Raw genomic sequence first — 11,628 nt, forward strand, 5'->3', positions numbered from 1 at the left:
AGGATTTATGGTTGTAAATTCATTATCTTACTACAACCTTTAATGATGCTTTTCCTCCCATTGATCTAGTAAAGAGCAAATAGGTTAGAAGGGCAATAGATTATAGAAATGGGGTCATTAGATGCATCAATGAATAGAAAATACTCTCTCTTTTTTGTCCTTTCTAGCATACATGTTGGGATGAGAGAGAGAGAGAGAGAGAGAGAGAGAGAGAGGGAGGGAGGGAGAGAGAGAGAGAGAGAGAGAGAGAGAGAGAGAGAGAGAGAGAGAGAGAGAGAGAGAGAGAGAGAGAGAGAGAGAGAGAGAGAGAGAGAGAGAGAGAGAGAGAGAGAGAGAGAGAGAGAGTCTTGTGACCTTGGCTAATGCAATGAAAATTCTAGGGATCGAAACCAAACCCTAAGTAACACATAATGGGCAGAGTCAAAATAAATTGTGTAAGTGTCTCAAGATGAAAATGTAGAAAGCTAATCATGAATTCTTTGAAAGAATCAAGTGGAGCAAAAGAGTGATGCAATTGAATTCTATTGGAAATCTTGTGGCTGTCCTTCAAAAAGTCTTTGAGTTTAAGAATCATGAAGCAAGGCTTCATCATAAATCCTTGATGACTATGTGGAGAGAAGCAAAGAAATGGGGCAAGTCTAAATGTGAAGAGGGCAAGGGTGGAAGAGAATGTGCAATGATGGAGAACATTAGTAGTAGAAGCAGAAAAGTAGAGGGACTGCATTTTTGTTGAAAAATCTATTGGGATGTCTAGAAGTAGAAGTAGCAATATCAAGTCACACTTGATCTATTAGTCCCCTAGTCAGGACATAATGAGTATGTGGGAGGTCTTCTTCTCAAAGGATTCAAGTAGCACAATTGCTCCAAGAAGGAGTGCTACAACTTTGGTCACAACAACAACCCATTCTCATCCTATCCATTTTTACTCCCACCTTGCTCGAAATGGGAAACTATGGCTACACTGAGCTTGATAACCTTAAATAGAGAAGGATCTAAAGTCAAGAAGAAGCATAACGTGTTAGAATTGTTTATTTTTGGATTGTATTATATTAATTAAGGCACCAACATCCACAAGGTGCTATGTTAATGTATCATCTTGAGGTTGCACTATTATTTTGTAAACATAATTGAGAGTTAGGTTCATTCTCATGAAATGGTAGTTATCCTAAAGTTAGATAGGAAGACCCACAACTAGATGAGATTGGAAGCATTTAGCTTCTATTTACTTTGTAGGTAGGATACATAAATAAAAAGAGGATTGGTTAAGGGTGAAAAAGGTGGGTAGGGTATCCAACTTATGTAGGAACCTTAAACTCAAAACCCTATGTATAAAAACTAAAAAATTAATTAAAGAGCTCATTGATGTGTGTGTAAACTTTGAGTCTCCTTATTCTTACTTCTCTTTTGCATGCTTGTGAGAGAGTGAAGGAGAGAGAGTGTGTAAGAGTGAAAGGGAGTGAGGGACTTGAGAAGTGAAGCTCCATTTATTCTCCTTTCTTCTTATCTATCCCTTAAAAAAACTAAAGAATGAACATAAGAGCTCATTGATGTGTGTGCCAAACTTTGAGCCTCCTTGTTCTTGCTTCTCTTTTGCATGCTTTGAGAGAGTGAAGGAGAGGGAAAGAGTCATAGTGAAAGAGAGTGAGGGACTTGAGAGGTGAGGCTCCATCTATTCTCCTTTCTTGTAATCCACCCCTTCTTGTTGAGAGGTGAAGTAGAAGGGGTGTTTGTGATGGAGTGACAGAGTGTGAGGGACTTGAGTGGAGCTCATCCTGCCCATCTTCTCGCCTTCTTCTCTAAATTGTCCTGTTCACATTACACATGGAGTTGCTTGTAAGTGAGTGGATGTTTCAAGGAGCTACATGTGGATTGTGGAGCATATGACAAACCTTGGAGCTAGACTAAACAAAGGGGTAAGTCATTATTCACTACAACTCAATTTCCATTTACATTTATCATTTATTGGGTAAGAATAATAGGTGTGTGGTCAATTTTACGTAGAGTGTGAGTTGAGGTTATGAGAGTGGTAGCTCCATTGACATATGTGGTTTTAGGCTCTTGACGAAATAAGAGTTCATCCTTATGTTCAACATGTTACATGCTTGAAGCACAACATTTTGGTTTTGTTGCTAGAACTAAGGACAATTCAAGCATGAGATCACTTTTGCTCTCACTACATAGTGGAATAGGATGCCTTCATCAATGAGAAACTCCAAAATGCTTGCAGCTAGTTAGGTTTAGATTGTGGATTGGAAAAAGAACATTGAGTTCATGATGGGAATACTTAGGGATTTAGGAATAGGATTGGATTGAAAAAAACCCATGAAACCTTACAAACATTAAAAACATAAACCCAAAAAAATAATGAAACTTGGATGTCTCTATAATTCCCTAAACACACTCACCCACATGACCAAATTTGCAAGGGGAACACACATGATATTGGGAGTCTCTTATTCAGGGGGACTATTGCTAGGATTAAGCCTCGATGTTCATTAAACCTAGCGTGAATTAGGGAAATGAGGAGGTTGCTTTCGTTGTTGAAAAAAAACAAAAGAGTAAAGGTAGTCCCTCACCTTAACAAATAGCATCAACTTTTCTTTTTGTCATTGTGAATTGAAAAACTTACATAGAAAAGAGAGGAGGGGCATTGTGGTTGGCAAAAGAGAACTAAAAAGGTGTGGTTTGCATGATAATTGTGTATTGTGAGTTGCATTATAAAAAAAGTAGTAATGAATGCAAAAAAGCTAGTGCTTTTCGAAAGAGAATACAATCACACACGAGAGAGAGAGAGAGAGAGAGAGAGAGAGAGAGAGAGAGAGAGAGAGAGAGAGAGAGAGAGAGAGAGAGAGAGAGAGAGAGAGAGAGAGAGAGAGAGAGAGAGAGAGAGAGAGAGATGGCTTATGTGGAGCCTATGAAACCAAGTTGCCTTATCACACCAAACATCCTCCTTTCATCGACACAATCGAAGCACCGTTGCCAAAACTATTGAACCATAGGTACTTCTTGCAAGTGCACTTGTTGTTTTTTCTTTTACTAAAAGATTGACATAATAAGGTTTGGCTTGGATGCTATATTCAAGAGGCTTATAACGTGACCATGAGTTGAGTCTTAGATGTCGCAAGAGGAATATTGGTTGGTGCAATCAAGGAAGCACATGCTTTGAAAGTAGTTTGATGTAGCCATGCCCATAATTACCCCATCATTAGTAATTGCACCAAAACAATGGTGCATATTTATTACAGCAATGCCTCCACAATCAATTGGTTCCACAGTCACCTATAGTGCTCAGTTCCACCATTGCTTAGCTATGCAACCCCTCAACTTCATGGCCTCTTAACTCCACAAAATCTAGCCACCAACTTACAACTAATTAGAGACATCCACTTGTTGATCGGAGTCACTTGTTGCCTCAAGTACATGATCCTCATTTAGCACAAACTATTCCCCACTTGGTGATGCCAAGAAAAGCACATCCACTTGGCCCTTATACTAGGTTCCATAGCTACTTCAACACAAAGCCACTCCGCCCTTCCGCATCGACTCATTGCCACTAGGCTATTTTGAGCCATCTCATTGAAGGCCATGTTGGCCATTTAGAGATGCCACCCTCTAAGCCACTCTCAGTTGTCCTAATTGCTACACTTGGCTTGGCTCCATACCTATCCCATAGCCTCGCCTACATCGCCATGCCTAAAACCACGTTTTCATAAAATTAGAGCCATGTTCCACTTGGCTCCACAACCCCGCACATCAATCAACACACCCATTGCATTTGGATCCACATCATCTTACTCCGAAGACACCCATGTCTATGTGTCCACTTGGATACACACCTTGCATAGCCACATGGACCTAGAGTCATTTTCTTCCAATATATTAGGAGCCATGTTCACCTATTTGGCACCCTACTACTATGTGCCACCCTACTAGATTCACCAACTTGGAGTTGTGTCCTACTTCACTCCACCAACAAGGACCACAGGAGAGACCAATGGTGTTTGAAGGACCAACGACTCAAAGAGAGGGCACAAAGTAGCCACCTCCTTGTGATGCTCCTCAAGTTGAAAAAGGAAGTCCAAAGAAGGAGACAAAAGACTTGTTCGATGTTGTTGGGTAACTACATAAGTTAGTTGCCTAATTCTTTGAAGCATCCAAAGTCTCCCAAAACTACTTAAGGTACCAACAAAAAACAATCCTAAAGGGAAACAACTGTAGGACGTGCAATATAAAGAATCCAAAAATATTACTAAAGGCACACCCAAATCCAGTGATCCCAATAGTGCTTCCAAATTATTGGCAGATCTAACTAAGTAGTCGTTTTCTCAATTGTTGCCATGGTTGAAATGATGACCTTGCAGTTACTACTTCCAAATTTGAAGTAGAACCCCAACGATTGCACCCTTGAGTATGATTAGGCCAACTCTACCCAAGAACAAACCCATAGTGCTTTAATGAAATGCAATACAAGCACTAAATTTGAATTCACAATCAACCTATCCCTAGCTATTAAATGCTCCTTTTGGATAGAACCTCAACCTGTAGCAATCTTAAAGCCTAAATGGATGTAAATATATATTATGGAAATGGGAAAAGATAACACACATGATACAACATGGGATAAGCAAGAATATACACGTAAATTTCTACAGTTCCTTTGGCATTGATGCTTGGATTTTCTATGTTGAAGGTGATATTTGGAGTCCATTGGTGCTTCTATTATGGCATTTTCCCTTCATTCTCCTTCTCACGATGCTTCACTCTTAGTATTGTTTTTCGACTACTTAATGTTGTTAAGTGCTTGAGTGTTACAACCCATGACTGGAGTGCTTGTGCATCTTTGTAAACTCCTCTCCAGCTTTACAAATGAGCTAACAATCTCCTAGACTTTGGTAGCTTGCTTCAGGTTTACTACTTTGAAATTGTGCCTGTTTGATATGGTGTAAGGCAATTACTAGAGTTACTCCTCCCCCCACCCAGCAGAACTCTTCCAATCTTCTTAAGTATTTCCGTTTATAATCATTAAGAATATTGACGGATGTTTAAAATATATTCTTTAAATAATAAAGCGCTGTTGGTGTAGAGTTTTAAGATGTTAGGAAATAAAGGGCGGTTAATATGGGGTTTTAAACCTTAGGAAGGCCAAGCTGATTTAAAATTTGTTTGTTTTTGTTTGTTTGGGGGGGGTAGAGATTATGAAGTGTGTGTATTATTTGGGGGGTTATTCTGCAGCCGCGTGCCGACCCGACAATCAATCAATCAATCGAGCCTCCTTTCTTTCCCCCTTTCGTTCCTTGATTTTCTTTTCCTTTCTTTCGTCGGACCTGCAGCGCAAGCAAGCAAGCAAAAAGCTCCACCACCACCATCTTCCTCCTCTCCACTCTCGCTCTCCCCTGCTCCTTCGGTCTGGCGTCTTTCATCGCCTGATTCTCCTCCCTTCGTCCAGATCGGTTACGGCCATGATCACGCAGCACTGACCATCTCTCTGCCTCACCATCGTCTAATCCGTCTCCATCCTCATTTGACGACATCTTCTTCGTCGTCGTCGTCGTCGTCGCCGCCGCCGTCGCCTCCTCGTCGTCATCGTCATCATCACTCTCATCATCGCTGGTCGCCTCTCATTCGTCCCCATCGCGTCAACCGCAGAGCTTCGTCATCGGCCTTTTCCGATCTCCCTTCCCATCATTACCAACCCCGCCCCTGCGCAACCCTAGGGTTTCCTCAGGCGCGTGATTCTTACGGCAATGGCTGCAGATCTTGACCTCAAGTTCGAGGACATGAAGATCGATGTCCATGCCAAGAAACCTTTCGACCAATACGAGGCGAGGCTCTTTTAACCTTCTCCTCTGCCTGCGTTTTTTCTGTCTGACCTCTCTGTATTTCTTATCGAAGTTGGATTTTACTTCTTTTGTCCAAAGAAGCTCCGTTTTGTAGGCCATGGGTTATATGTTCCAATGGCAGTTATTTATGCCAATTGCCGGAATGCCTTTTGTCTCACAGGTTTCTGTTCACTTCCAGGTACCCTTGGGAAACAAGGACCCTTCAAAGGTCACAAGCGCAACCGATGAATCACTTCACAGTACGGCTAGCGTTTCATCAGAGGGGACGGCGGATGTAGGCAGTTCTTACGGCTCAAAGGAGGAGTATCTGGAGCCTGCGCTCTTTGTAACGCCCAATGCTTTGATGTCTCCCCATCTCTATGCAGGCAAGTTTAGCCCCTGCCCATCAAGTCGTTCATTCGACTTCTGTTCTCCGCCAGTGGTTAGATTGTTTTCTCAATTCTCATTAGATTTTTCTTCATACTTACCCACAGGTGTGTCTGCTCCAATCATGACCTCGCAAGGATACCTGCCTTACCCTATAGAGGGGGTAAATTATCAGAGTCCAGTGAGTAGTTGATGGCTTAACTTTTGTGTTCTTGTAGATGTTGATTAGGTTCTGATCATGTTAGACGTTTCTGTTTGCAGGTAGTTGATTATAGTCTCATTAATCAGCAGTTATATGCTGGGATGCCATATACTGCTCAAATGACCAATGGGTATGTCTATGGGCCGCATATTTACCAATATGCCCCTCAGATCTACTATCCACATCAGGCTTCTTTGGGGCAATATGCCCAAGCAACCCCTGGGATGCCTCCTGGAGCAGTAATGATGCCAGATGCACAAGATCCAGGAGTACTTACATCACAAGCCTTTAGCAACATTCCTACATATGCAAGCCCTGTAGCAGGCTTTCCTATGACTATGGTGCCACAACTGCTTCCTGTTGAATCAGCAGCTTTTGCGATCCCTGCTGTTTATCCTCCTCGCACACTAAGAGCTTCTGCCCCTGCATGGGTTGAACCTTCATCAAAGCAAAAAGCAAAGCAGCAGAGGGATGGTACTCTTTCATCCGGTGCTGGTAGCAACAACAAGACAACATCTGTGACAGGTGCTGCACCCAAAAATACATCAGATGTTAAAGGTCCTGTGTCAGGGGATCCAAACTCAACAGCACCTGAGGCAACAGACTCTAATGCCCTGAACACCATTTCTCAAGGCAATGATGCGAGAATGGAACACTTGAACAGCCAGGCTGTTACTGCACATTCTGTACAAGGTCAAAATAAAGGCTTGTGGGCCGCAAGAGTTCGAAGTCAGCAGTTTGCAACTGCTGCAAAGGTGCTGAAGAATGGCACAAATTTAGATTCCAGCACTTCTGTTCCCGATTGGGAGCAGTATAACCTGCCTGATTTTGTTGTAAAGTATGAGAGTGCAAAACACTTCATCATCAAGTCATACAGTGAGGAGAATGTACAGAAAAGCATCCAGTATGGAGTTTGGGCAAGTACACCCAATGGAAACAAGAAGCTTGATGAAGCTTACCAAGATGCTCAGCGACAGGCTATTGGGAAGCCTCATGGGTGTCCTGTATTTTTATTTTTCTCTGTGAGTATGCCAATAACTTAAGCAGGTGCTTATGGGCATGTAAATGGGTGATATCTGATGTATAATTTGTCATTTTTCCAGGTAAACGGAAGTGGGCAGTTTTGTGGTGTAGCAGAAATGACAGGTCCTGTTGATTACAATAGAACGATGGGATTTTGGGAGCAGCACAAATGGTCTGGCTCTTTTCCAGTTAAGTGGCACATTGTCAAAGACGTGCCTAATTCTCAGCTGCGAAGGATAATACTGCAAAACAATGAGAACAAACCAGTGACTAACAGTCGTGATACACAAGAGGTCTGCAACTTCAACTTCTGTGTCTAGCTGGTGTCATTCTGTTACGTTGTGTATGATTTATGCACATTCCAATGCATATGTTTCCTCTATTGTTTATGTGGATCTATGTACATCCCAAAGCATGGTTTTATCCTTTATTATTTACTCAGAACTATGAGACAGGCTTTCTAACTTGAGAAGCTACATTGTTCTTTCAGGGTTCATGTTTGCTAGTTGATTTTCATATGTATTCTTTGTGGTGCCAAAAGTGTGTTTTGCTCTTATTTGACGGCCTGAGTTTAATATTGTCTGGTGCCCTCTATATGGCTATTTTAAACCCCATCTATTGTCTTGTGTAGGTTAACCTTCAACAAGGACTCGAGATGCTTAGCATATTTAAGAGCTACCCTGCAAGGGCATCAATTATGGATGGCTTTTTGGTTCATAGCATGCCTCAGCATGCTGTGCAAGACATGAAATCACCCTTGCATTGGTCTCCCCAATCCTTTCCTAAGATAGGTGAAGGTCTTGGCAAAACTCAGGCTGAAGAACTCAACACAAAACCTACATCAGCTGCTTTGCGAGATGGTGATAATGCAGTCAGCAATCCTGTTGAGGTCGATTCTCAGGGGAAAGCTGTGCCTGGGAAGGTGATAGGAAATACAGAAATTGGCACAGACAAGGATAAAGAAAAGAAAAGTGAGAAAGAAAATATAAAGGCGACTAGCAAGGAGCAGACAACTGCAGCATTTTAGTGATCATGGATGGTTCAGTTGAGGGCATTGGTGATGCAGGTTTCATTCTGTCATGTCCTGCTGGTTCTGGCCTGACAACTTTCTAAGTGTACAGCTCCCTTGCGATTCTTCACTAATTTTTGGTTGGGTTTCACAAGGACAGAAGGGTTGTGGTCAACAGCAGATTGGGGCCTGTTGGAGCAAGTTGGGGGCTGCGATTTGAAAGCTCTCAGATGCCTACTGGCCTTGCTTTGTAACAATAAGAAATTATAAACTCTGAATGTTATAGCATACTTGGGTGGAGCTCTGGAACTGTGGCAGGAGTGAATTTACTCTTGCAGCTGTGGAGCAGAAGCTGCAGCAGGAAGGGCAGAGGAAAGGCCTTCCTGTGCTGTATTTTAGCATCTTATGAAGCTGGTTGTTAATAATGGCAAAGCCTTCTGATCTGTACTGACAAAAGTTACACACAATGGCTTCTGAAAGTTTTCAGCAGTGACTGAGGCTCTGAGATGGCAGAGGGGCTCTCGTCTTTTGCATGCCTTTATGGTGGAATTATGCAGAGTCATTTGCAGTGCTGGAATCATAGCTGCAACACCTTTACTGGGGTGGCTTCATCAATGTGATGGTTGACTGAGTTTTGCAGCCACGGCCTTCTATTTACCAGCAGTTACTTTCATGGCAGAATAACTGGCTGCATTGTTGTCATGGGCCTTGCCTACTGGAGGACCAGGTAAAGTGGTCTGCTGCAAACTGCAAATGCAACAACACAAATGGAAGGCAGGAGAGCCGCAGCATGAGGAGAATGTTTGATGTAGGTCTCGAAGATTAGTCATGCATACTTTTGGGACCATTGTGATTATTCAACAGCTTATTCATGTCTGATGATATGACCCCATTGGCTATTTTCTGTATATCTGATAATCACTGTGTCCAGAGGGGCATCATATGCATAATACAAATATCCCTTTCAAAAGGATTTACGTTACTTGCTTGTATTTGGTTAGTGCAGTAAAACTCTTGTTTTGGTTTTAGTACCTTGAGGTTTATTCGATTATGGAGGATCTTAATTTGTCAGTAGTAATAAAATATTAGGTGTTCGCGGTTTGAAGAAAATGCACATGATGGTTTTTGCATGCTACTATGATCGGTATTTTATGGTTCAGATTGTTTGAAAATATGACCGGTATTTTATGGTTGAGATTGTTGAATATTTTGGGTACTTTAGCTCGTTAGCTTGTGCCTTATTTGATTTTGTGGGATTGGTATTATTCAATGTGGTAGGGGGTTTTGAGTTTAGCTCTTTAGATTGTGCCTTATTTGATTTTGTGGGATTGGTATCATTCAATATGGTAGGAGGTTTTAGTTTGCAGTGTTGATATTAAGAAGTGAAACACCTTGAGATACATCCTTGAAAATTGGCAATGCAACAAGTTATGGTAGATAGATGGGTTTTGTATATGATAGATGGAATTATTAATGCGAAGCCCATGAGGATTTCCCAGCCAGGGGTTTTGTATATGATAGATAGATGGGATTAGTAAAGTGAAACCAGTGAGAATTTCAGGGGGGAAGGAATTTGTCAAGTGAAATCTGTGAGAATTTCCCAGCCATGGGGGGAAGGAATTGGCAATGCAACAAGTTATGGTAGATAGAAGGGTTTTGTATATGATAGATAGATGGGATTGGTAAGCAATTGTGGAATGTTTTGGTTAGTTTTGTTAGGCTTACATTTAAGTCCTTTCCAAATCCCATGTATGTCATTGTCATACATCTTATTATGGTCGTAATTGTGTAATGTTTGACTAAGCCGCTCCATCCCTAGTACTGGTGTAACCTAGATAACATTTATCTATGTTCCACATATTTCATGTAGAAAGTTATTCACCTTTTGTGGGCACTTTTCAAAAACTAGAAACTTGAAGCATAAGTAATGTGTATTGTTGACAAGGTTTAGTGTCAAGCAAAATGTCAAATTTGGAATAAAAATACAAAAACTTTGGAGGGAGTGTTTTTAATTTGGAATTGAAACCATGTTAGGCTTCTTAGGAGCTTAACATTGGGGTAATAATGAACAGAGACTTATAGTTTGTAGAGCTCAATATGTCTAATTAAATCACCTCTCACATAGTTGGCTTGTACTCTTGCCTTGAACCATCTAAACTCTCTCTCTCTCTCTCTCTCTCTCTCATGGACAAAAAGCTACTCAAAGGTGGTAGAATCACCTCCTTACCTTCATTGCATTGTAGTCTAAAAAGCATGGAAGGCTCATTGATCTCATGATTCATGTGTTATAGTGTAAGACGGCACCTTTGCCATCTCTCGCTCAACTTCTTACCCTTCAAACTATGAAAATAAGAGGAAAATGAGAGTTGGAAAATGATAAAAGTCTAGGTGAAAGTGAATGGAGATTATCTGCAATCCTCAAATCAATTGTGAGCCTTTTAATATGACCTTGAGAATTTTAGATAATTTGCATTAGGGTGAGCCCAACTCTCTTACTTTGTTCTACAAAAATATGAGTTTCATTTCTATAAGTAATGGTTGGAAAAATTACATATTAACTAAAAAATTAAAACTTTTTTCAAAACCTATTTTCAACACACCAATTAACCTTTTCCACTTGTGAAGTATTGCATTACTATATTTAATAGCCTCTACTTTTGGCAAAAGGTTAACAAACCACCTCATTATAGTACGTCAAAAAATTCGCAAAATCTATGTATAAATTGCAAAGGTTGAAGGTTTTTGTATTGTAGTCCACTCTGTATTGAACTTAATCACAAGAAAATTTGATAGAACTCAAAAATTGCAAGAAGAGCGCAAACTAGAGAAAGAATGTACAACATAGTCGTTAGGTACAATCACTCTCCATACATAGGTGAGCAATTTTCCCATATGTATGCATTTATGGATCTTGTATTATCTTTTTGTGCTCAGAATACATTAAAAAACATCCGTTTTGGGTTTCTTGCTTTTAATGTTTGAACGCCATGATTTTGGGCTATTAAATTTTTGACTCTCATATAATAAAACTATTCTAAGGCTTACAAAAGTAATAATCTCACTCTTTAGTCCTTGAACAAAGGTTATACCCAAACAAATAAATTATATCTATACACGTACAATATATTCACACTACATAGTGCCCAAAAATACAATAATTTTATACTAATGAAGCACAAAAAAAAGCA

The 11,628-nt window shown here is 40.7% G+C and overlaps 1 protein-coding gene across 1 annotated transcript; it reads left to right on the forward strand.

Annotated features, from left to right (window-relative positions):
• The first annotated feature begins 5,253 nt into the window (after nucleotides 1-5,253).
• On the forward strand, nucleotides 5,254-9,433 carry LOC148027765 (uncharacterized). Its single transcript, XM_087689467.1, has 6 exons — nucleotides 5,254-5,822; nucleotides 6,019-6,205; nucleotides 6,314-6,387; nucleotides 6,468-7,430; nucleotides 7,512-7,724; nucleotides 8,063-9,433. Exons 1-6 carry the CDS (start codon nucleotides 5,745-5,747, stop codon nucleotides 8,456-8,458), a joined length of 1,911 nt encoding a protein of 636 aa, XP_087545593.1. The 5' UTR covers nucleotides 5,254-5,744; the 3' UTR covers nucleotides 8,459-9,433.
• The last annotated feature ends 2,195 nt before the right edge of the window (nucleotides 9,434-11,628 follow it).

Source organism: Lygodium microphyllum, chromosome 12 (genome assembly GCF_053477565.2).
Source record: "Lygodium microphyllum isolate KBCC chromosome 12, Lygodium_microphyllum_v1.1.10, whole genome shotgun sequence".
In the NCBI taxonomy this organism is placed as follows: Eukaryota; Viridiplantae; Streptophyta; class Polypodiopsida; order Schizaeales; family Lygodiaceae; genus Lygodium; species Lygodium microphyllum.